This window comes from Dendropsophus ebraccatus, chromosome 3, assembly GCF_027789765.1.
Source record: "Dendropsophus ebraccatus isolate aDenEbr1 chromosome 3, aDenEbr1.pat, whole genome shotgun sequence".
NCBI lineage: Eukaryota > Metazoa > Chordata > Amphibia > Anura > Hylidae > Dendropsophus > Dendropsophus ebraccatus.
The window spans coordinates 1,920,131-1,945,939 of NC_091456.1; the positions used below are offsets into that span (position 1 = coordinate 1,920,131).

A 25,809-nucleotide genomic window follows, 5' to 3' on the forward strand; every position below is an offset into this window, starting at 1 on the left:
CTCTGTATCCCCGGCAGGGGGCGGTGCAGTCTCTGTCGCCTCCCGGTAGGAGTCGTGTCCGCAGCCGCCGGACGGAGATGGCGGAGCAGCAGGCGGTGGCGGGGCTGGCGGGTCTCGGCTCTCCGGGCTGCGGTGCCGGGGGGGTCCCGGTGCTCTTCTGCTTCTCGGTCTTCGCCCGGCCCTCCTCGCTCCCGCACGGCTCCGGTTATGAGGCGCTGATCCAGAAGTTTCTCGCTCTGTTCGGGGATCAGATAGACATGAGCCGCAAGTTCGTGGTGCAGCTGTTCGCGGAGGAGTGGGGGCAGTACATAGACCTACCGAAGGGGTTCGTGATCGGTGACCGGTGCAAGGTGCGGCTGGTGCCCCTACAGAGCCAGGTGAGGGGGAGAGAGGGGGAGGGAGATACCGGGGGAGGGGAGATACCGGGGGAGGGGAGATACCGGGGGAGGGGAGATACCGGGGGAGGGGGGGGGGCAGATACAGAGAGAGCGGGGGGGACAGGGGCAGATACCGAGGGAGGGAGGGGGGGGGGACAGGGGCAGATACCGAGGGAGGGAGGGGGGGGGGGACAGGGGCAGATACCGAGGGAGGGAGGGGGGGGGGGGGACAGGGGCAGATACCGAGGGAGGGAGGGGGGGGGGGGGACAGGGGCAGATACCGAGGGAGGGAGGGGGGGGGGGGACAGGGGCAGATACCGAGGGAGGGGGGGGGGGGACAGGGGCAGATACCGAGGGAGGGAGGGGGGGGGGGACAGGGGCAGATACCGAGGGAGGGAGGGGGGGGGGGGACAGGGGCAGATACCGAGGGAGGGAGGGGGGGGGGGGGGGACAGGGGCAGATACCGAGGGAGGGGGGGGGGGGGGGGGGGGACAGGGGCAGATACCGAGGGAGGGGGGGGGGGGGGGGACAGGGGCAGATACCGAGGGGGGGGGGGGGGGGACAGGGGCAGATACCGAGGGAGGGAGGGGGGGGGGGGGACAGGGGCAGATACCGAGGGAGGGAGGGGGGGGGGGGACAGGGGCAGATACCGAGGGAGGGGGGGGGGGGGACAGGGGCAGATACCGAGGGAGGAGGGGGGGGGGGGACAGGGGCAGATACCGAGGGAGGAGGGGGGGGGGGACAGGGGCAGATACCGAGGGAGGAGGGGGGGGGACAGGGGCAGATACCGAGGGAGGGGGGGGGGACAGGGGCAGATACCGGGGGTGGGGGCAGTACATAGACCTACCGAAGGGGTTCGTGACCGGTGCAAGGTGCGGCTGGTGCCCCTACAAAGCCAGGTGAGGGGGGGGGGAGGGAGATACCGAGGGAGGGAGAGGGGCAGATACCGAGGGAGGGAGAGGGGCAGATACCAGGGGGCTGGGCAAACAGGGGAGGGCAGATACTGGGATATACTGCTGGGGCAAATACTGTGGCAGAGAGTTTATCTTATTTTCTCCTGGACCCTTCTGTCCTCTCGGCTGAGCTGCTGTATGCAGGTTATATTCTCGGTGTCCCCCGTGTGATTATGTTACGGTTGCAGTTTATATAGTACATGCCGCCCCGTATTCGTGTATATAGCTGAGGGGGGGGGATGTATATTTTGTAGATTAGATTTCTTTTTAGTTTGTCAGCGATCTGGACCTTATACGGGGACGTTATTATACGCTGCACAATATACACCACAGCCATTGACCTGGGACAGTTATCTCCGATCCCAGCCACTGCCAGCTGTAACATAACATAGGATCTGGAGCGGGATGTGTATACCTCCACGTCACTGTCACAGAGGGCAGGTTGTGCTGGTCCGTATATATATATATATATATATATATATATATATATATATATATATATATATATATATTATATATAAATGTGTGTGTACAAGGACAGGACAGCGGAGCGCACTACAGAGCGGCCTCAGACCACAGTGACTAATAATTGTATCTGTAATTTACTTCTGTGTAAAAATCTCCAGTCTTCCAATACTTATCAGCATGCTGTATGTCCTGCAGGAAGTGGTGTATTCTCTCCAGTCTGACACAGTGCTCTCTGCTGCCACCTCTGTCCATGTCAGGAACTGTCCAGAGCAGGGGAGGTTTTCTATGGGGATTTGCTGCTGCTCTGGACAGTTCCTGACATGGACAGAGGTGGCAGCAGAGAGCACTGAGTCAGACTGAAGAGAATACACCACTTCCTGCAGGACATACAGCAGCTGATAAGTGCTGGGTGACTGGAGATTTTTCAATTGAAGGTAATTACAAATCTGTGGAACTTTCTGACTCCAGTGGATTTAAAGGAAACAAGATTTTCACCTTTTTTGTTACCGTTCTCTTCAAAACCAGGTAATGAGCCGACTACAGTGCGGGGGTGATGGGTGGCGGGTGTATTGGGAGGTCAGGGGTGATGGGTGGCGGGTGTATTGGGAGGTCGGGGTGGCGGGTGTATTGGGAGGTCGGGGGTGATGGTTGGAGGGTGTATAGGGAGGTCGGGGGTAATGGGTGACGGGTGTTTTGGGAGGTCGGGGGGTGATGGGTGGCGGGTGTATTGGGACGTCGGGGGTGGCGGGTGTATTGGGAGGTCAGGGGTTATGCGTGGCGGGTGTATTGGGAGGTTGGGGGTGATGGGTGGCGGGTGTATTGGGAGGTTGGGGGTGATGGGAGGCAGGTGTATTGGGAGGTCGGGGGTTATGTTTGGCGGGTGTATTGGGAGGTTGGGGGTGATGGGAGGCGGGTGTATTGGGAGGTCGGGGGTGATGGGTGGCGGGTGTATTGGGAGGTCGGGGGTTATGTTTGGCGGGTGTATTGGGAGGTTGGGGGTGATGGGAGGCGGGTGTATTGGGAGGTCGGGGGTGATGGATGGCGTGTTTATTGGGTTGGGGGTGATGGGTGGCGGGTGTATTGGGAGGTCGGGGGTGATGGATGGCGTGTTCATTGGGTTGGGGGTGATGGGAGGCGGGTGTATTGGGAGGTCGGGGGTGATGGATGGCGTGTTCATTGGGTTGGGGGTGATGGGAGGCGGGTGTATTGGGAGGTCGGGGGTGATGGATGGCGTGTTTATTGGGTTGGGGGTGATGGAGTAGGGTGATGGGGGCGGGTGTATTGGGAGGTCGGGGGTGATGGATGGCGTGTTCATTGGGTTGGGGGTGATGGGAGGCGGGTGTATTGGGAGGTCGGGGGTGATGGATGGCGTGTTTATTGGGTTGGGGGTGATGGGAGGCGGGTGTATTGGGAGGTTGGGGGTGATGAGTGAACATTACAAAAATCTGTCCGTGTTTGCCGAACATTCACGAACAAATAAGGAACATAGAGTAGAAGCGCACGCTTTGGTCTACGCACATGTGTACAGATTATCAGGTATAAATCATAAATTACACAGTGGCGTACGGTCACAAGTTCGAATATGTTTGAAAATGATTGGTATAACGGTTCCAATCATCAAATTGGGATCGGACATACAGACATTTACGGACATGTTCCCTCATCACTGGTCCCAATATCTTCTGTACACGACAATTGATGGAACAGAATGAGACACATGGGAAGTTTCCCCCATTAGGCCAAATTCACACGTAACCGATCTGCTGCGGATCCCTTGCCGGTCATATTGACTGAGACGACAGACTGGACTGACTTCCCTCTGCGAGTATGTCAGTGTATGTCGGTGACAGCTGTTACCCCCTCGCCAGCCGCAGCATACATCACCTGCTCCGCACTCCGGTTTGCTTTGGGGGCTCCTGGTGTCTGGACGTCCCACTCAGCCAATCAGTGGGTGCGGGGGGGAGTGCACTGATTGGCTGAGCAGTACGTCCAGACACCAGGAGCCCCCAAAGCAAACCGGAGTGCGGAGCAGGTGATGTATGCTGCGGCTGGCGAGGGGGTAACAGCTGTCACCGACATACACTGACATACTCGCAGAGGGAAGTCAGTCCAGTCTGTCGTCTCAGTCAATATGACCGGCAAGGGATCCGCAGCAGATCGGTTACGTGTGAATCTGGCCTAATGCTGGTTGTTGAACTTTCCCGACTGGGGGTCACACTCGCTCCAGCCCCCTGTGATGGCGATGGAGGATGAGACTCCCGGAGGAGCGAGTGCGACCCCCCCCCCCCCATTCAGGAGAGTTCACCAACCAGCGTTATGGGGGAAACTTAAGGTGTGTCTCATCCTGTTCCATCTGTTGCCGCGTACAGTAGATATTGGAGAGTCCTTTCCTTGGTGACTTATATTCTTTTATCACCTTTACATCGCTGTTCTGTCTGTTCTTAATCAGATACTGATGGACCCAGTGACTTATCACTCTCTAGAGGTTCTCGTATGTTGGGGCTGTTTTTGCTGTCAGTAATGGGGGGCCTGATACTGGGGTATATAATATACTGGGGGCTGGATACTGGGGTGTGTAATATGCTGGGGACCGGATACTGGGGTGTGTAATATGCTGGGGGCCTGATACTGGGGTATGTAATATACTGGGGTGTGTAATATGCTGGGGGCCTGATACTGGGGTATGTAATATACTGGGGTGTGTAATATGCTGGGGGCCTGATACTGGGGTATGTAATATACTGGGGTGTGTAATATGCTGGGGACCTGATACTAGGGTGTGTAATATACTGGGGTGTGCCATATGCTGGGGGCCTGGTACTGAGGTATGTAATATACTGGGGTGTGTAATATGCTGGGAGCCTGATACTGGGGTATGTAATATACTGGGGTGTGTAATATGCTGGGGGCCTGATACTGGGGTATGTAATATACTGGGGTGTGTAATATGCTGGGGACCTGATACTAGGGTGTGTAATATACTGGGGTGTGCCATATGCTGGGGGCCTGGTACTGAGGTGTGCCATATGCTGGGGGCCTGGTACTGAGGTGTGTAATATACTGGGGGCCTTATACTGGGGTTTGTAATATACTGGAGACCTGATACTGGCCTGTGTAATATACTGGGGCCTGATACTGGTGTATGTAATATACTGGGGGCCTGATACTGGGATATGTAATATACTGGGTGCCTCATACTGGGCAGTGTAATATTCTCCAATATAGGGAGAGCTCTGGGGGGGGAGGACTGGTGACCAGGCACACCCACAATAGGACGCAACCACACAAACCACACCCACCAGGAGCCACACCCCTCACTATCAAAACCAAAGTGACCCTGGGAAACATTTTTTAATGTTGGCCCTTAAGTATTTGGAGGCCATGGCAGCACCTTCTACTCTTCCATGTTCCTCCAGCTATTCCTGAATCCTTTTTGTCCTGCTGGGTGACGGATCCCATGAAGAGTTTATAGGTAGGTGACATCCACTTCATACCAGGACCCAAGATTTCCCTGCAGATCACTAATAGAAGGATCCCGCCTGTTACTATGCAGAGATAATAGAAGGATCCCGCCTGTTACTATGCAGAGATAATAGAAGGATCCCGCCTGTTACTATGCAGAGATAATAGAAGGATCCCGCCTGTTACTATGCAGAGATAATAGAAGGATCCCGCCTGTTACTATGCAGAGATAATAGAAGGATCCCGCCTGTTACTATGCAGAGATAATAGAAGGATCCCGCCTGTTACTATGCAGAGATAATAGAAGGATCCCGCCTGTTACTATGCAGAGATAATAGAAGGATCCCGCCTGTTACTATGCAGAGATAATAGAAGGATCCCGCCTGTTTCCTTGGGAGCCAAGACACATGATGAATTTCCTCTCAGTCGCTGTCCTGGATAATTCTCAGTGGTGTCCTGAAAACTGTGAGACAGAACAGGAGCAGCGAGAGCGATTGTCAGGAGAGGAGACGGCTGCAGTAATGGCCGACGTTATAATAAGGAGGGGTCTGCACCCAGTAATGGCTGAAGTTATAATAAGGAGGGGTCTGCACCCAGTAATGGCTGAAGTTATAATAAGGAGGGGTCTGCACCCGGTATTAGCCGACGTTATAATAAGGAGAGGTCTGCACCCGGTAATGGCCGACGTTATAATAGGGAGGGGTCTGCACCCAGTAATGGCCGACGTTATAATAAGGAGCGGTCTGCACCCAGTAATGGCCGACGTTATAATAAGGAGGGGTCTGCCTCCGGTAATGGCTGACGTTCTAATAAGGAGGGGTCTGCACCCAGTAATGGCCGACGTTATAATAAGGAGGGGTCTGCCTCCGGTAATGGCTGACGTTATAATAAGGAGGGGTCTGCCTCCGGTAATGGCTGACGTTCTAATAAGGAGGGGTCTGCACCCAGTAATGGCCGACGTTATAATAAGGAGGGGTCTGCACCCGGTAATGGCCGACGTTATAATAAGGAGCGGTCTGCACCCGGTATTGGCCGACCTCATAATAAGGAGCGGTCTGCACCCGGTATTGGCTGACCTCATAATAAGGAACGGTCTGCACCCGGTATTGGCCGACCTCATAATAAGGAGCGGTCTGCACCCGGTAATGGCCGACGTTATAATAAGGAGCGGTCTGCACCCGGTATTAGCCGACGTTATAATAAGGAGGGGTCTGCACCCGGTAATGGCCGACGTTATAATAAGGAGAGGTCTGCACCCAGTAATGGCTGACGTTATAATAAGGAGAGGTCTGCACCCAGTAATGGCCGACGTTATAATAAGGAGGGGTCTGCCTCCGGTAATGGCTGACGTTATAATAAGGAGAGGTCTGCACCCAGTAATGGCCGACGTTATAATAAGGAGCGGTCTGCACCCAGTAATGGCCGACGTTATAATAAGGAGAGGTCTGCACCCAGTAATGGCTGACGTTATAATAAGGAGCGGTCTGCACCCGGTAATGGCCGACGTTATAATAAGGAGGGGTCTGCACCCAGTAATGGCTGACGTTATAATAAGGAGCGGTCTGCACCCAGTAATGGCCGACGTTATAATAAGGAGGGGTCTGCACCCGGTAATGGCCGACGTTATAATAAGGAGCGGTCTGCACCCAGTAATGGCCGACGTTATAATAAGGAGCGGTCTGCACCCAGTAATGGCCGACGTTATAATAAGGAGCGGTCTGCACCCGGTAATGGCCGACGTTATAATAAGGAGCGGTCTGCACCCAGTAATGGCCGACGTTATAATAAGGAGGGGTCTGCACCCGGTAATGGCCGACGTTATAATAAGGAGGGGTCTGCACCCGGTAATGGCCGACGTTATAATAAGGAGCGGTCTGCACCCAGTAATGGCCGACGTTATAATAAGGAGCGGTCTGCACCCGGTAATGGCCGACGTTATAATAAGGAGGGGTCTGCACCCAGTAATGGCCGACGTTATAATAAGGAGGGGTCTGCACCCGGTATTAGCCGACGTTATAATAAGGAGCGGTCTGCACCCGGTAATGGCCGACGTTATAATAAGGAACGGTCTGCACCCGGTATTAGCCGACGTTATAATAAGGAGGGGTCTGCACCCAGTAATGGCCGACGTTATAATAAGGAACGGTCTGCACCCGGTATTAGCCGACGTTATAATAAGGAGGGGTCTGCACCCAGTAATGGCAGACGTTATAATAAGGAGAGGTCTGCACCCAGTAATGGCAGACGTTATAATAAGGAGAGGTCTGCACCCAGTAATGGCTGACGTTATAATAAGGAGAGGTCTGCACCCGGTAATGGCAGACGTTATAATAAGGAGAGGTCTGCACCCAGTAATGGCTGACGTTATAATAAGGAACGGTCTGCACCCGGTATTGGCCGACCTCATAATAAGGAACGGTCTGCACCCGGTATTGGCCGACCTCATAATAAGGAGCGGTCTGCACCCGGTAATGGCCGACGTTATAATAAGGAGAGGTCTGCACCCGGTAATGGCCGACGTTATAATAGGGAGGGGTCTGCACCCGGTAATGGCTGACGTTATAATAAGGAGAGGTCTGCACCCGGTAATGGCCGACGTTATAATAAGGAGGGGTCTGCACCCGGTAATGGCCGACGTTATAATAAGGAGAGGTCTGCACCCAGTAATGGCCGACGGTATTGATTGTCTCCCTTCTATACTGAGAAGCCTGCTGCTCAGCCGCCCAGTACCAGGAATAAGATCTAGGTCTCTGTCTCCTGTATTACACCGCACCCGGAAAGATTAAAGTGAACCGGTCTAATAGCAGATGAATACTGTAAGAACATGAACGCTGCGCCCTTCCTCAATTATTTGTCAGCAGCTCATCTACACGTATGTATGAGTGATGAAGGCAACGGCCACTCAGACTGTCAGTAATTGGCCTATTGCTCCTTTAAGACCTAGGTGGCTGATTTGGGGATTAGTGCCCCAACAATAGACGTGTTCTACCCACTAAGAACTATACAGAACAAACATTTAACATGTTACTGCTGAAACACCTCAGGACACTCAGGCAGGACTGCAGGCTGATCAGATGTGCACTGTTACTGCTAGAGCTGCTGAAACACCTCAGGACACTCAGGCAGGACTGCAGGCTGATCAGATGTGCACTGTTATTGCTAGAGCTGCTGAAACACCTCAGGACACTCAAGCCAGGCCCCAATATGATCAGATGTACCATGCTGCTGCTGCTCCAGCTTCTGAAACACCTCAGGACACTGGGGCCCGGCCGCAGGCTGATCGGATGCACCATGCTGCTACTACTGCTTGGCCTTCTGAATCTTCTCACCTAATGATCGGGCTTTCATGCTAACATAGATTGTGATGGCAAAAGTTTTCTGTGCCTTCTGTGGTGTTTTGTGGTGTTTTCCCAGAAGGCCCCAGGTATGTGCTGCTCTAGAGGGAAGGTACTGGTACAGATCTGCCAACTCCAGAGCCGCCGAATTCATTGCTTACTGGTAACTGCCCAGAACCAAGAGATAATTGTAATAACTAATATACTCCTATAATAACTGCTTTCACGTGACTTTTCTTGGTACAAATGAAATAACAGACAGTGGTTTCATGCCCATGTGTGAGTACTCCATTGGATTGTATCGCTGTTCTCCCTTAATTCAGTGATTGTTGTGTTTTGTTGGTCTATTTATCATGGCCCCCGGTAGCTACAATCCTGCTCCACACTGTCGAGGGGCAAATACCCCGAAACTGCAGTCTGTGGATGGATGCCCGGCCTTGGTAACCCTTGTCCTATGTTGTTATACTCGCCACAGAGTTAGACTGTGACTTACAGGGGCCACCCTGGTGTTTCCCTATTTAGGTCCTAAAGCTCGCAACAGAGTGAGGACCTGAGGGACTACGTATCAGGGTGGTTTGGTGCTCTCCCCACTAGGAGGCGCCCCTTGGCAGTGGGCTTCCTTCTCTGGAGAGAGGGATATCTGGCTATTCCCGTGTTTTGAGACTCGTAACTGAGGCTCCACGGACCCCTTCTTTGTATATTCAAATTTTGTATGGGACAATCAGTGGAGACTCGTAAATGAGTACTCCATTGGAATTATTTGCTGTTCTCCCTGAGTTCAGTGATTGTTGTGTTTTGTTGGTGTGTGTGTATATATGTTGGGGGGATGTGACAAAGGACATGAGTGGCAGCAGAGAGGTCCGCCATATGCTTAGGCCAAATGAGAGTGACTTTGTGATATCTGCTAGAATACAGAATGAATCTGGATCCTAAACTGCTAGAAACAGTTACCACCCAACTGATTCATGGGCCCCGTGGTCCTGGTTTTCCAAACTCGCCTCACATGCAGCAGAAGGTACCTGAGCAACCTCATAGTACAGACATAGAAGGCGGCTCTTCATTTACAGAGTCTCCATGATGCTGGTTGTTGATGGCAGAAAGGTTTTCACACCTAATGACTGAGATTGATAACGGCCCTCTATATAACACTGCCAATGTTGTATATAACCAGGCTCTGTATATAACACTGCCAATGTTGTATATAACCAGGCCCTCTATATAACACTGCCAATGTTGTATATAACCAGGCTCTGTATATAACACTGCCAATGTTGTATGTAACCAGGCTCTGTATATAACACTGCCAATGTTGTATATAACCAGGCTCTGTATATAACACTGCCAATGCTGTATATAACCAGGCCCTCTATATAACACTGCCAATGTTGTATATAACCAGGCTCTGTATATAACACTGCCAATGTTGTATATAACCAGGCCCTCTATATAACACTGCCAATGTTGTATACAACCAGGCTCTGTATATAACACTGCCAATGTTGTATATAACCAGGCTCTGTATATAACACTGCCAATGTTGTATATAACCAGGCTCTGTATATAACACTGCCAATGTTGTATATAACCAGGCTCTGTATACAGTCTGATGACATGACATCTCGGTTTGGCTATTAGGTGTAAAGGTTTTTAGTTTATTTCTAATGTGCATAAGCTACATTTCACATAAACAGAACTGTTGGGGTGTATAGTGGATATATGGCTCCCCATTAAAAAAAAACAAAAAAAAAACCTAAAGTGTATACATTGGCCTCCCAGGAACCTTGGGATAAATCTATCACTCTTGACACTCTAGCCCAGGGGCAGCACCGGGTACATTATTTTCTGGTAGGATTTTTTTAATATTTAGTTTAGCCATTACACTATGGTGCTGACCTTCTAAACATGTAGAGATGTTAGATTCCTTAAAGATTACGTTAGTAACATTAGTGCTACGTAACTAACTCCTCTTGTACCTCAGCCAATGAAGTACTGACACCACCCTTAGTACAAGAACATACACCCTGGGAGATGGAGATATATATAATATATATACATATATATTATATATATATATAAAAATGGAACACGAGGACGGCACTCCAGTAGTGTATAGTGAAGATTTATTCACCCAATCACAAGTAGCGACGTTTCGACTCTAACATGAGTCTTTCTCAAGCTTGAGAAAGACTCATGTTAGAGTCGAAACGTCGCTACTTGTGATTGGGTGAATAAATCTTCACTATACACTACTGGAGTGCCGTCCTCGTGTTTCCATTTTTGTTATCCGGAGGAGTCGGGGGTCGACTTTTATGGGACGTGCACCCACCAGCTTTTAAGCTATTTTGACTTCAAGCCAGCACAGGTGCCGTCCATCCACCATTTTTTATATATATATATATATATATATATATATATATATATATATATATATATATCTATATATATATATATATATATTGGCTGCCATCTTTGAATAGAGGAGATCCACCTTACCCATCGCTAGGCATAGTCACACAGGCTGGGGGGGGGGGGGTTGCAGAGGGTGAGTGGCGGGGATGGGGGGGGGCAGAGGGTGTATTCCGGGGATGGGGGGGGGGCGCAGAGGATCTGCTGACACATTTGTTCTGGGAAACTAAGTATTGGCTTCTCTGCTGATGCCAGTCACATTGTTATACTCGCTGCCCGCATTGTTGCGGATCCTGCCAGTAATAACCACAGAAGCGGTTCAGCAATATGATCCCTCCTTCCCCCCGAGCGTACAAGGAGCCAACCAGGTGTCTATACTCACCTCCGACCCCCTCTGGCAGCCGCTATAACGTTAGATGGAGATATTGTTGTTGACGTTCTTGTGTTTTGTCTTGTCAGCTGACGACGCTCGGGAACCTGACTCCCGCCAGCACTGTGTTCTTCTGCTGCGACATGCAAGAGAGGTTCCGACCAGCAATCAAGTACTTTGGAGATATTATAAGCGTCGGGCAAAGATTGGTAAGTCTTCTGCTATCGGGGCCTCTAGAAGCTTCCATCCAGGACATGAAGCCGTACGTGGTCAGTGACTATTCCTGTCCGGCTGCCCGTACACTTATTCCAGCCGTGCGTGTATTGTCAGTAGGATGAAGGGAGTAAAGTGGCAGGCGTCTCTGCATTAATGTTGACCAAACATCTTGTACACGTTAGTTGACAAAATTTAAGATTGCAGCTGACTTAAAGGGATTATCCAGGAATAGAAAGACATATCTGCTTTCACCTAAAACCAGCGCCCCTCTTGTCCTCAGTTTGTGTGCGGCATTGCAGCTCAGTTCTATTGACGTTAACAGAGCCAAGTTTTAATATCACGCACAACCGGAGGACAAGAACAGGGATGACGCTGGTTTTGTAAGAAGCAGACTATGTTCTCTAATCCTAAATAACCTTTAAGTACGTGTACGGCCACCTTAACTTTCACACAGGAGAGGTGCTCTGTGATAGTCAGTGGTGTACTCGCATGAAAATACACAAGTGGTTATTTTGCAGCGGAAACACTGTAGATGCCTAGCGGAATCAAGACCTGCAGATTGTTAGTGTGTCTGTCATTATAACTTTCAAAATGAAAATTTTGGGGGGGGATTTTATAACATTGGATGTGATAGAAAGCATACTTTCAATTTACATTTATTCTTTATATAAGAAAGCTATACTTACTGTATCCAGGTCCAGTCTCCTATAGGCAACTATACTTACTGTATCCAGGTCCGGTCTCCTGAAGGCTGCTATATAACAGCTATACTTACTGTATCCAGGTCCAGTCCCCTGAAGGCTGCTATATAACAGCTATACTTACTGTATCCAGGTCCAATCTCCTGAAGGCTGCTATATAACAGCTGTACTTACTGTATCCAGGTCCAGTCTCCTGACTGCTATATAACAGCTATACTTACTGTATCCAGGTCCAGTCTCCTGAAGGCTGCTATATAACAGCTATACTTACTGTATCCAGGTCCAGTCTCCTGAAGGCAGCTATATAACAGCTATACTTACTGTATCCAGGTCTAGTCTCCTGAAGGCAGCTATATACCAGCTATACTTACTGTATCCAGGTCCAGTCTCCTGAAGGCAGCTATATAACAGCTATACTTACTGTATCCAGGTCCAGTCTCCTGAAGGCAGCTATATAACAGCTATACTTACTGTATCCAGGTCCAGTCTCCTGAGGGCTGCTATATAACAGCTATACTTACTGTATCCAGGTCCAGTCTCCTTATGGCAGCTATATAACAGCTATACTTACTGTATCCAGGTCCAGTCTCCTATATAACAGCTATACTTACTGTATCCAGGTCCAGTCTCCTATATAACAGCTATACTTACTGTATCCAGGTCCAGTCTCCTGAAGGCTGCTATATAACAGCTATACTTACTGTATCCAGGTCCAGTCTCCTGAGGGCAGCTATATAACAGCTATACTTACTGTATCCAGGTCCAGTCTCCTGAAGGCAGCTATATAACAGCTATACTTACTGTATCCAGGTCCAGTCTCCTGAGGGCAGCTATATAACAGCTATACTTACTGTATCCAGGTCCGGTCTCCTGAGGGCAGCTATATAACAGTTACACTTACCTGCACCTGGATACAGTAAGAAACTAAAGAGAACTAAAATAATGAATGTAAGTTGGAACCATGCTTTAGATCAGTGCTTCTCAAGCTGTGAGGCGCCCCCTAGTTGCTGGGGAGACAGTTCTCACAAAAGTGACCATAAGCTGCACAGTGCTTTCCCGGACCGCTACAATCTCAGCCTTGGGGACGTTATTGACTCACTTTGTGCTTATTTAATGTTATGGAGGGCGGACTGAGCAATAGTTTTTATATTTGCATGGACATCCAGCACAGATGGTGAGGCCCTGGCATCCTCTGTCAGTCTGGTGAGGCCCTGGCATCCTCTGTCAGTCTGGTGAGGCCCTGGCATCATTTTGTTTGTTGGGTGAGGCTCCAGTAGAAAACGTTTGAGAAGCGAGAAGCGCTGGTATAGATCACATTCCCTGTTGATTTAAATTTTGAATGTTAGAACTAGAGGTGAGTGAATTTATATTACAAACAAAGCAAAGCGCTTAGTTTGCTCGGCACTCGCTTTATGCACTGACTACCTTTGACCTCCGTTCAGCTCCATCCCAGGTGCCTTGAAAAGCTGGATCCAGTCCTGGGATAATGGGAGAAGTTATCTAGTACTGGATCCAGCTTTTCCAGGCACCTGGAGTGGAGCATTTTGTAGACCAAAGACAGCTGGCAAATAAGCCGAGTGCCGAGCAAGCTAAGCGCTTGACTTATATTTTAGTACCCGGCCATACACATCCACACAATGATACTGCTTCCTCCCATCTGAGAGTAGAGACCCCCCTACTTTCTACTGTTTTTTTTACCTAGATGCTTTTTTTTTTTTTTTTTTTTTTTTTTGCTTCTTTTCATATATGTTTTCTTCCAGCTACAAGGTGCCCGAATATTAGGAATCCCGGTGATTGTCACAGAACAGTATCCTAAAGGACTGGGGAGCACTGTGCAGGAACTGGACCTGACCGGGGTGAAGCTTGTGCTGCCAAAAACCAAGTTCTCTATGGTTTTACCAGAAGTAGAGGCGGCCCTGGCGGAAATTCCCGGAGTGCGGAGTGTGGTGCTGTTTGGCGTTGAGGTGAGTTTGTTGGTTTTAGTTGCAGTCATCTCCTTTTGTCATCCTTGGAACATTTACACTATGTAAAAACAATGGCCGTATTACATAGCAACGGCCACAGTTATAAGATATGGCTGTTGGTTTTACAGTGTGAACATAGCCTAGAATGATCTTGATCCGTACTGTCCACATTCAGGATGATGTCCTGTCCTAAAGTTCTTGTTAAAGCATCAAGTATCTTTCTACCATATTAGCCGGCAGGAAAGATAGAGAGTAAGAGTCCTTAGTTCTGGATGGTTAAAGGGGTGGTTCAGCAAACAAGAAAAATCTTTCCAACATTTTGAAATAGAAAAATATAGCGGCACTCACCACTTTTGTAGTAATTCCGAAGGTCCTTTATTTGTTAAAACAAGACATCGTTACAGCAGGTGAGACGCCAATGCCCGGCAACACACACATTGTTTCTTCACTGGCGTCTCACCTGCTGTAACGATGTCTTGTTTTAACAAATAAAGGAACTTCGGAATTACTACAAAAGTGGTGAGTGCCGCTATATTTTTCTATTTCAAGATGTTGTAACATTGAAGACTTTGATTCATTAGCTGAGCACCCCATGTACATTTTACTAGGTTACTAATTTCATCTTCCTGCAAACAGCTATCCTTTGCATGTTGGCAAAGTATGGGTCTCCCTAAAAAGTAACCTCTGCTGTGCCGGTGCTGTGCCTTGTCTTTTGGAAAAAAAATCTTTCAAATCAACTGGTGCCAGAAATTTATATAGATTTGTAATTTACTTTTATGTAAAAAGTCCTGCAGGAAGTGTTGTATTCTCTCCAGTCTGACACAGTGCTCTCTGCTGCCACCTCTGTCCATGTCAGGAACTGTCCAGAGCAGCAGCAAATCCCCATAGAAAACCTCTCATGCTCTGGACAGTTCCTGACATGGACAGAGGTGGCAGCAGAGAGCAGACTGGAGTCAGACTGGAGAGAATACACCACTTCCTGCAGGACATACAGCAGCTGATAAATATTGGAAGACTGGAGATTTTTACATAGAAGTAAATTACAAATCTATACAACTGTCTGGCACCAGAATGTCTTTTTGCTCAACCACCCCTTTAATATGTTAAGACACAGTGAGAGTCTGAGACGACCGGGGTCCATTCTTCAAGCATGATAAGGACCTTAAGCCATTAAAGGGGGTTTCCATTTAAAACCTACTTGTTCTCCAACCACAGGATAGAGACAAGTTAGAGGTCATGGGGTGTCCAACCTCTGTTCCCCCATTGATCTGCAGATCGCCCCCCAGCTTCTTTGTATTGAATAGAGCTTCGGGGACGGCACGTGACAATCTGGATATCACCGGGGGGCGCGGAGGTCGGACCCTGTATAATCCTGTCCCCATTTATAATGAAAGGTAAAGCAGTGGGGATGTTTCTAGAAGCTTTAGATGATGACGGAGCGGACTACACGTTGCATCACTTATCGGCTATTGATCCCACAGATCGCGGTTCCCAGTTTGTAGCGCAAACCTGGTGCTTTTTCCAGTGTGTGGATCAGGCCCCGGTGTGTGGATCAGGCCCCGGTGTGTGGATCAGGCCCCGGTGTGTGGATCAGGCCCCGGTGTGTGGATCAGGCCTTGGTGATTCCAGGTCACTGTAAGCCGCCAACGTACAGAAATGTAATGTAAATAAAATCAATGGTTCCTAACTCGTGGCTAAGCTGATAATCTATGGGCTTATGTTGTGCGTGCTGTCTATACATCAGCGAATCCTCCCTTTTATTATCAAAACGTGATCATAGAGTTTATTGGCTCATCTGAGATGGCGGTTCTGTCTTAGTGACACTTCATTGATAAGTGTTTTGTGTTCCATTAAAGGGGCACTCCTTGCCGCGGAAGCATATGGCACTACTCACCTGTCTGCACAAGTTCTGACACCACCAAGGCTCTTAGTCCTGTACTTTGTGGACAAGCAGTTTCTTAGTTCTACAGTTCCCAGAATGCAATGCTTTCCCTCTGCTCGCCATCACAGGTGACACAGTTATATAGTAGTTATGGAGTCTCCTCACATCCTGACCTGTTGGGGTTACTGTAGGACTGGAGCCGGGAAACGCTGCATTAGAGGAACATTGTGAAGTCTAAGGAGCGTGAGACATTACCATTGTGTCGTTTTCCTGCCAGTCATGAATCATGTGACAGCCTCTGAAGCCGGGACTAATCGAGATTACACTATATTAGTGAGGGCCCCAATACACGGAGCAATGATCTGCCAAATTAAGGCGTGGAACTGAGCATCAGCCAATTGTTGTCTTTCAGTAAGTTTCCGCTGATTGTGCATTGCTCCGAATAATAGGAGGAGTGCGGCTGATGACAGTGTAAGGAAAATAATGATTATACTTACCTGTCCTGGCTCCCCAGTGTGCTTCTACATATTCCCCACTCACCGCAGCTGGGGTCGTCTTTCCGTATTGGCCAGTGATTGGCTGAGCAGTCTGTTACTCCAGACGACTTCAGAAGTGCCTGTTGTGACTGCTGTGAGTGGGAGGAGGACACCAGGGAGTCTGGACAGGTAAGTATAATGTGTAATATTTTACACTTTCATCAGCAAGGTTGCCACTTGGTTACTGTGGCCCGGCTTCCATTCACTTCACAATGGGATCTGAGCTTTAGTAACCCGGCTTGGCCACCACACCAGGTGCTCCGGGCTCCGGTCTATCATCGTGTTATCATTGGCTCCGGCCTCTGTGTATACTGGTCGGTATGGATTGGGATCAGTTCTCTTTATTCTCTGCATATTAATGAATCTTGTTAATAAGTCACTTGTTGTGTTTCAGACTCATGTATGTATCCAACAAACAGCGCTGGATCTGATTGGTCGAGGAGTAGAAGTTCATATAGTAGCAGACGCATCCTCATCTAGAAGCATGATGGATAGGATGTTCGCCCTTGAGGTAGGAATGCAATTACTTTTATTACTTGTGCTCGCTCATTTCTTAAAGGGAATCTGTCCGCTATAATTCCTGTCCCAGACTGCTGACCCTCTTATCTCAGGAGACACCTGGTACCTGCCATATATCTGTCTGTGCTTCCAGAATGTAAAACACCTGCTGTAACACCTCCTCCCACCGCCCCCAGACGGTGGATAGTGACTGTAGCTTCCTGAGGCTGCCCGTGGGATTTTATGGCAGCCGGGCCCTCAGGCCTGTCTAGTGGTACAGTCAGTGATTTCTGCTCTAGTGATGGGACACACTCTAAGCTCAGGTCCACTGTGTCCATTGCACAGACTAGGTGGCTCCATCAGGCGTCCTTATCAGTCAGAGTATGGTGGGCGTGCTTACTGGGGTCCTGTAGGGAGGACTCTCCAGACCTTACAGTGTTTCGGGGCTCTTTTGTGATGATTGTTCATTTGAATTAATGGCTGAACAGGTCTGTCAGGTCTCTGTGCAAAACGGACAAAAAAAACATAATCTAGGGCGGCCGATTGGAAATGACAGGTGTGCTGTACGAGTCCCATAGGCGCGCTGGGCGAGGCCCGCAGGCTATAGGTGCGCCGGGCGAGCCCCGCAGGCTATAGGTGCGCCGGACGAGCCCCGCAGGCTGTAGGTGCGCCGGACGAGCCCCGCAGGCTGTAGGTGCGCCGGACGAGCCCCGCAGGCTGTAGGTGCGCCGGACGAGCCCCGCAGGCTGTAGGTGCGCCGGACGAGCCCCGCAGGCTGTAGGTGCGCCGGACGAGCCCCGCAGGCTGTAGGTGCGCCGGACGAGCCCCGCAGGCTGTAGGTGCGTCGGACGAGCCCCGCAGGCTGTAGGTGCGCCGGACGAGCCCCGCAGGCTGTAGGTGCGCCGGGACGAGCCCCGCAGGCTGTAGGTGCGCCGGGCGAGCCCCGCAGGCTGTAGGTGCGCCGGGCGAGCCCCGCAGGCTGTAGGTGCGCCGGACGAGCCCCGCAGGCTGTAGGTGCGCCGGACGAGCCCCCGCAGGCTGTAGGTGCGCCGGGCGAGCCCCGCAGGCTGTAGGTGCGCCGGCGAGCCCCGCAGGCTGTAGGTGCGCCGGGCGAGCCCCGCAGGCTGTAGGTGCGCCGGGCGAGCCCGCAGGCTTGTAGGTGCGCCGGGCGAGCCCCGCAGGCTGTAGGTGCGCCGGGCTGAGCCCCGCAGGCTGTAGGTGCGCCGGGCGAGCCCCGCAGGCTGTAGGTGCGCCGGACGAGCCCCGCAGGCTGTAGGTGCGCCGGGCGAGCCCCGCAGGCTGTAGGTGCGCCGGGCGAGCCCCGCAGGCTGTAGGTGCGCCGGGCGAGCCCGCAGGCTGTAGGTGCGCCGGGCGAGCCCCGCAGGCTGTAGGTGCGCCGGGCGAGCCCCGCAGGCTGTAGGTGCGCCGGGCGAGCCCCGCAGGCTGTAGGTGCGCCGGGCGAGCCCCGCAGGCTGTAGGTGCGCCGGGCGAGCCCCGCAGGCTGTAGGTGCGCCGGGCGAGCCCCGCAGGCTGTAGGTGCGCCGGGCGAGCCCCGCAGGCTGTAGGTGCGCCGGGCGAGCCCCGCAGGCTATAGGTGCGCCGGACGAGACCTATTCATTACATTTCATTATTTAGGCTGCAGAGAAGATCTCCCACACAAGATTTTCCATCCTGCAGCAGGGATCTATTCTGTACGGTCTCGCTGCACCTTATACAATATCGCTCTATAATGAATACCAGCACATTTATCCACCTGGCGTTCCCCACATACTTCCCACTGGGGTTATTAAAAATGTAGGTAGGTGTGTGGGGGGGGGGGGTGCACCATAGAGAGAGCCTGGTAGGGCTGGGAAGGTTTGCTGCATTTGCTAGGACCCTGTAATGCTGTGTTAGGACCCTGTTATGCTGTGTTAGGACCCTGTTATGTTGTGTCTGGTAGGACCCTGTAATGCTGTGTTAGGACCCTGTTATGTTGTGTTAGGACCCTGTTATGTTGTGTCTGGTAGGACCCTGTTATGTTGTGTCTGGTAGGACCCTGTTATGTTGTGTTAGGACCCTGTTATGCTGTGTTAGGACCCTGTTATGTTGTGTCTGGTAGGACCCTGTTATGTTGTGTCTGGTAGGACTTTGTTACGCTGCCTCTGCTCTTTGTCAGCTGCCAGTGAGGGGGAATGTGGGTAGAAACATTAGCGCAGTGAGTGACCCTGCTAAACCTGACCTTGCAGCCGGTGCCCCCAGCTGTGTCTGTCCTGAACCTATAACTGATTGTGGCATAAAGGCAAATAGAATGGAGACCCTGCTGCCACTTCCAGCTCGGAGAGGCGTCCTTGCCGACACAGTCCGGGCATCATCTGCTGCGTGCTGTGAAACCATTGCACAGAATCTGCTGGAACCTTCAGTCTTTTATCTAGATAATTTAATTCTCGTATTCTGTATGGAGGTTCCCATCTCTAGAACACAGTTTTGAGGGCTGCTTGTGCTTAACCCCTTAAGGACAGAGACAAATATGTGACCTGCATCACCTTATGCATTAATGATGTTGGGACTTATTCTACTTTATATTACTGGTAAATATGGCTGATCTTTGAGTAAAAAAAAAAAAAAAATTATGCAAAAAAATTGCATTTTTCTAACTTTTTCCCCCGCGGCAAGACACCAGGGAAGGCTGCAGAGAAGACTGATAGATGCGGCTGTCATGTTTGACAGCTGCATCTAACGGCCTTAATTATCGGGAGCGCTGATAATAGCTAATAGCTGCGGTCCCGTGCTGCGGATAGCAGTCAGGATCGAGGCAGTTCAGAGTGGGGTCTGGATACAAATATCTGAAAATTGAAGGAGAGACAAAAAGTAAGCAAGAGCAGAACTCCTATCATTTTGACAGGTGTTCTGCTCCTTTACAGTCTGCAGCAAGATTGTTCTCACTTGTTGTGCTGAACACCTTATTTAGCCCCCTTCCTTGCTGGGGCAGGTACAGTGCTTTTGGCATAGTGGGTGGGCTCTAGGCTCACCCAGGAGAAGGGTCCAAGGACTTAACCCCTTCCTTGCTGAGGACAGAGCAGCTTCCATCTCATGATAACTGTCAGTGAAATGAGAGAAGAGATAGAACTGAGATGATGTGACAGCAGTCGGATCTGTTCTGTTCTCCGACCTCCCTGATCTTTTCATATCGGTCAGTGAGATTACAGCTCTGCAGTCAGGGAACACAGCTGTAACATCATCTACCTTACAGTGATCGGCGCGGCTCTGATTCCTGACAGCTGTGACCTCACTGCCGGTTATGAAGAGACCAGGTCTGTGCCGGCAGAGCAGCCCCCATAATGGTGACATCAGGGCAGCTCTGTCCCCTTAGTGCTCCAGACGGCATTTTTCCGGAGCTCTGAGCTGTGATTGGTTAGTCAGGATTGATCAGTCACAGCCGTTGCAGGGTGAGGACAGCTGCGGTCGGTCCCCTGCTGATGTCTGTGACGCTCGGCGGTCTATGACAGCTGATTTTGCTGTTCGGTCACAGCGTATTTAACTTTAGGACGAGAATGCTCATCGTAATGCGGCAAATACCCGCTGCCCCGGACGCGCATGCTCGTCCTTAGACTTTAAGAGGTTGACGTTGAGAGATGCATACCCTCCAGCATGAGATTGGTGATGCATAGGCCATCAAAATTTGAAAAGAAAATGCTTCATTCTTCAGTGTAAATAAAAAGTGCAGAAGACTATAACTCCTGAGCAGGGATGGGAGGGGGAGAGAGGAGATATTACAGCAGATCAGGAGCTCGGGGAAGTCTCTAACACCAGACAGTAAGGAGTAAGTAAGGATTTCTCTACATCCAGGAAGCACAGACAGATATATAAAAGTTACCAGGTGTCTCCTTGTCCTCTCACCATCCCAGTTGCTTCTGAGAGTATGTCCTACAGGACACCGAAAACCGAAACAGAGTTCCTGTCTCGGCCAGAGATGTCAGCAGAGAGCACTGTGTCCGACTGAAAATAAAACAACAATTCCTGCAGGACATACAGCAGCTAATAAGTATGGGAAGAGTTTAGATTTTTTTAATAGAACTAAATTACAAATCTATATAAGGGTGCCTTTACACAGAGAGATTTATCTGATTTTTGAAGCCAAAGCCAGGAATGGATTGGAAAAGAGGAGAGATCTCAGTCTTTCCTATATGGCCTGTTCTCTATTTATAGTCTGTTCCTGGCTTTGGCTTCAAAAATCTGTGAGATAAATCTCTGTGTAAAGGCACCATAACTTTCTGATATCAGTTGATTTGAAAGAAAAAGATTTTTGCTGGACAACCCCTTTAAAAGTTCCTTTAGGAAAGAGAGGTCGATAAGAGACTGAGCCGGAGAACACAAACTAAACGCACATGTGTGAACGACCCAGAAAAAATATTCTGGATTGACGGAATAACTTTAAGGATCTACGAGACAGTTGTAGGGGTTCCTCCTTAGCCGGCTCGGATGGGCCACCTTGTCATGTGTTCTGAGAGTTTGAGCACGCTTCATTACCGATATTACGGGAAACTTTTCACGAATCCTGTAAATTAAACCTTCTCACGGGCTCCATGCGAGAACAAACATAGACAAGGTGGAGTGGGGCTGGAAGGATCCAGAAGCTTTTGGAATGGAAACATGTTTTTTATTTTTTTTAATGGATTAGATTACTCTATGCAGCCCCAATAGCAGGAGTCATATATAAGCAGGAACTCGCCCCCCCGGAACTACTTTAGGGGATAGATACAAAGCCCCCCGGAACTAAAGGAGGGGATAGATACAAAGCCCCCCGGAACTACTTTAGGGGATAGATACAAAGCCCCCCGGAACTAAAGGAGGGGATAGATACAAAGCCCCTGGAACTAAAGGAGGGGATAGATACAAAGCCTCCGGAACTAAAGGAGGGTATAGATACAAAGCCCCCGGAACTAAAGGAGGGTATAGATACAAAGCCCCCCGGAACTAAAGGAGGGTATAGATACAAAGCCCCCGGAACTAAAGGAGGGTATAGATACAAAGCCCCCGGAACTAAAGGAGGGGATAGATACAAAGCCCCCCGGAGCTGAAGGAGGGGATAGATACAAAGCCCCCGGAACTAAAGGAGGGGATAGATACAAAGCCCCCGGAACTAAAGGAGGGGATAGATACAAAGCCCCCGGAACTAAAGGAGGGGATAGATACAAAGCCCCCCGGAACTAAAGGAGGGGATAGATACAAAGCCCCCGGAACTAAAGGAGGGGATAGATACAAAGCCCCCGGAACTAAAGGAGAGGATAGATACAAAGCCCCCGGAACTAAAGGAGGGGATAGATACAAAGCCCCCGGAACTAAAGGAGGGGATAGATACAAAGCCCCCGGAACTAAAGGAGGGGATAGATACAAAGCCCCCGGAACTAAAGGAGGGGATAGATACAAAGCCCCCGGAACTAAAGGAGGGGATAGATACAAAGCCCCGGAACTAAAGGAGGGGATAGATACAAAGCCCCCGGAGCTAAAGGAGGGGATAGATACAAAGCCCCCGGAACTAAAGGAGGGGATAGATACAAAGCCCCCCGGAACTGAAGGAGGGGATAGATACAAAGCCCCCCGGAACTAAAGGAGGGTATAGATACAAAGCCCCCCGGAACTAAAGGAGGGGATAGATACAAAGCCCCCGGAACTAAAGGAGGGGATAGATACAAAGCCCCCGGAACTAAAGGAGGGGATAGATACAAAGCCCCGGAAACTAAAGGAGGGGATAGATACAAAGCCCCCGGAACTAAAGGAGGGGATAGATACAAAGCCCCCGGAACTAAAGGAGGGGATAGATACAAAGCCCCCGGAACTAAAGGAGGGGATAGATACAAAGCCCCCGGAACTAAAGGAGGGGATAGATACAAAGCCCCCGGAACTAAAGGAGGGGATAGATACAAAGCCCCCGGAACTAAAGGAGGGGATAGATACAAAGGCGCCGGAGCTAAAGGAGGGGATAGATACAAAGCCCCCGGAGCTAAAGGAGGGGATAGATACAAAGCCCCCGGAACTAAAGGAGGGGATAGATACAAAGCCCCCCGGAACTGAAGGAGGGGATAGATACAAAGCCCCCGGAACTAAAGGAGAGGATAGATACAAAGCCCCCGGAACTAAAGGAGGGGATAGATACAAAGCCCCCGGAACTAAAGGAGGGGATAGATACAAAGCCCCCCGGAACTAAAGGAGGGAATAGATACAAAGCCCCCGGAACTAAAGGAGGGGATAGATACAAAGCCCCCCGGAACTAAAGGAGGGGATAGATACAAAGCCCCCGGAACTAAAGGAGGGGATAGATACAAAGCCCCCGGAACTAAAGGAGGGGATAGATACAAAGCCCCCGGAACTAAAGGAGGGGATAGATACAAAGCCCCCGGAACTAAAGGAGGGGATAGATACAAAGCCCCCGGAACTAAAGGAGGGGATAGATACAAAGCCCCCGGAGCTGAAGGAGGGGATAGATACAAAGCCCCCGGAACTAAAGGAGGGGATAGATACAAAGCCCCCGGAACTAAAGGAGGGGATAGATACAAAGCCCCCCGGAGCTGAAGGAGGGGATAGATACAAAGCCCCCCGGAGCTGAAGGAGGGGATAGATACAAAGCCCCCCGGAGCTGAAGGAGGGGATAGATACAAAGCCCCCGGAACTAAAGGAGGGGATAGATACAAAGCCCCCCGGAGCTGAAGGAGGGGATAGATACAAAGCCCCCGGAACTAGTTTAGGGGATAGATACAAAGCCCCCCGGAGCTGAAGGAGGGGATAGATACAAAGCCCCCGGAACTAGTTTAGGGGATAGATACAAAGCCCCCCGGAACTAAAGGAGGGGATAGATACAAAGCCCCCGGAGCTGAAGGAGGGGATAGATACAAAGCCCCCGGAGCTGAAGGAGGGGATAGATACAAAGCCCCCGGAACTAAAGGAGGGGATGCGACTAGTCAAAGTAGAGAAATGTGAAGTTCCTTGGCCTGGGTCTCTAAAAGAGCGAATCTTTACTTCAGAAAAATGTGTTAAAACTGGAGAGCAAGTGGGTCAGGAACCTGGAGGGGGAGCGGGAATAATAATGTACAATTAGTGGATGATATTTCAGTATTTTAAGGTTTTTGCTGGATGTTATTTATGTAATTTTCGTTGGTGTCTAAAAATCAATAGATAAAAGTTTGAATAAAAAAAAAAAAAACATTGGCAGCAGTAAAGGGCAACACGGCCCATCTGCTGCCACCAGTGGCTGTGTCAGGAACTGCAGGGCTTCAGAGGTCCTGCTTTTGGCTCCGTTAGATACAGCTGTATGTGGCGTCAGTCATGTCTATTCTGCTGCATACAGAGGCGTTCACATTGACATTTCTCTCTGCTCACTAGTGACACAGGCTGCATCTCCAATTCTCTGTCTAGCACGGATCTAATGGAGCCAAATGGTATTATTGTAGTATTTACTTCACCATTAAGTTGTTATTCTGCCGTATATTTTATGTTAATGACCCCCCCCCATGATAAATGTGATGTAGTGTAATATATTTCATGACTCTGCCCCCTTCTTATCTTGCAGCGGCTTGCCAGGAACGGGATTATAATCACTACTAGTGAGGCGGTCCTCCTGCAGTTGGTTGCCGATAAGGACCATCCGAAGTTCAAAGAAATCCAAAACCTTATTAAAGCAAGTGCTCCGGAGTCAGGACTCCTTTCTAAGGTGTAACCACGGACTGGGCGACTCTTCGGGTTCCATTTACTTGTGGTCTTTTCCAGTAGCGAATAATTGCAGATCTGCAGGAGTTCTCTGTGCAGTAAGCGAACGTCTTCTGAACCTTCATGGACTCATCGTAAATGATTGTTTGCCTGCCTGTCAGATGAAGTGGATCCTGTAACTTGTGCGTACATCGTCTTCTGGATATTGTTGTCCTAGGAAAGGTCTTCTGTATGGTAGATCAGGACTGTGTGTAACCTTGGTGTCTATTGTTTTACATTAGCGGTAGCCGTCTCCAGAATCCTGACAATTTCATCTAGTATTCTTACGTGGACGTTGGATGATTGTTCATAGTGTACGGCAGAATGCGTGCAGACTGGGAGAAAACTTATTGTGCCATTTGTCTTCTAAAACCTCTTCCTTTTTACTTTTTCTTTAGGCCACCATAAAAACATGTTGATCCATTACTAGAACTTATAGGTTGTTCTGCTCCCTGGCGCTCCCTTCAGGCTTGAGTTGTCTTCTGCTCCCTGGCGCTCCCTTCAGGCTTGAGTTGTCTTCTGCTCCCTGGCGCTCCCTTCAGGCTTGAGTTGTCTTCTGCTCCCTGGCGCTCCCTTCAGGCTTGAGTTGTCTTCTGCTCCCTGGCGCTCCCTTCAGGCTTGAGTTGTCTTCTGCTCCCTGGCGCTCTCTTCAGGCTTGAGTTGTCTTCTGCTCCCTGGCGCTCCCTTCAGGCTTGAGTTGTCTTCTGCTCCCTGGCGCTCCCTTCAGGCTTGAGTTGTCTTCTGCTCCCTGGCGCTCTGTTAAGGCTTGAGTTGTCTTCTGCTCCCTGGCGCTCTCTTCAGGCTTGAGTTGTCTTCTGCTCCCTGGCGCTCCCTTCAGGCTTGAGTTGTCTTCTGCTCCCTGGCGCTCTCTTCAGGCTTGAGTTGTCTTCTGCTCCCTGGCGCTCCCTTCAGGCTTGAGTTG

General features: G+C 50.2%; 1 protein-coding gene across 2 annotated transcripts; it reads left to right on the forward strand.

Moving 5' to 3' along the window:
* ISOC1 (isochorismatase domain containing 1) lies at positions 1 to 25,648 on the forward strand. Of its 2 annotated transcripts, none has more exons than XM_069960707.1 (5): positions 1 to 350; positions 11,461 to 11,580; positions 14,049 to 14,252; positions 17,065 to 17,181; positions 24,712 to 25,648. In XM_069960707.1, exons 1-5 carry the CDS (start codon positions 78 to 80, stop codon positions 24,856 to 24,858), a joined length of 861 nt encoding a protein of 286 aa, XP_069816808.1. In that variant the 5' UTR covers positions 1 to 77; the 3' UTR covers positions 24,859 to 25,648. The 2 variants fall into 2 exon arrangements, with proteins under 2 accessions (XP_069816808.1, XP_069816807.1); XM_069960706.1 differs by having other exon boundaries at positions 2 to 377.
* Positions 25,649 to 25,809: the final 161 nt, after the last annotated feature.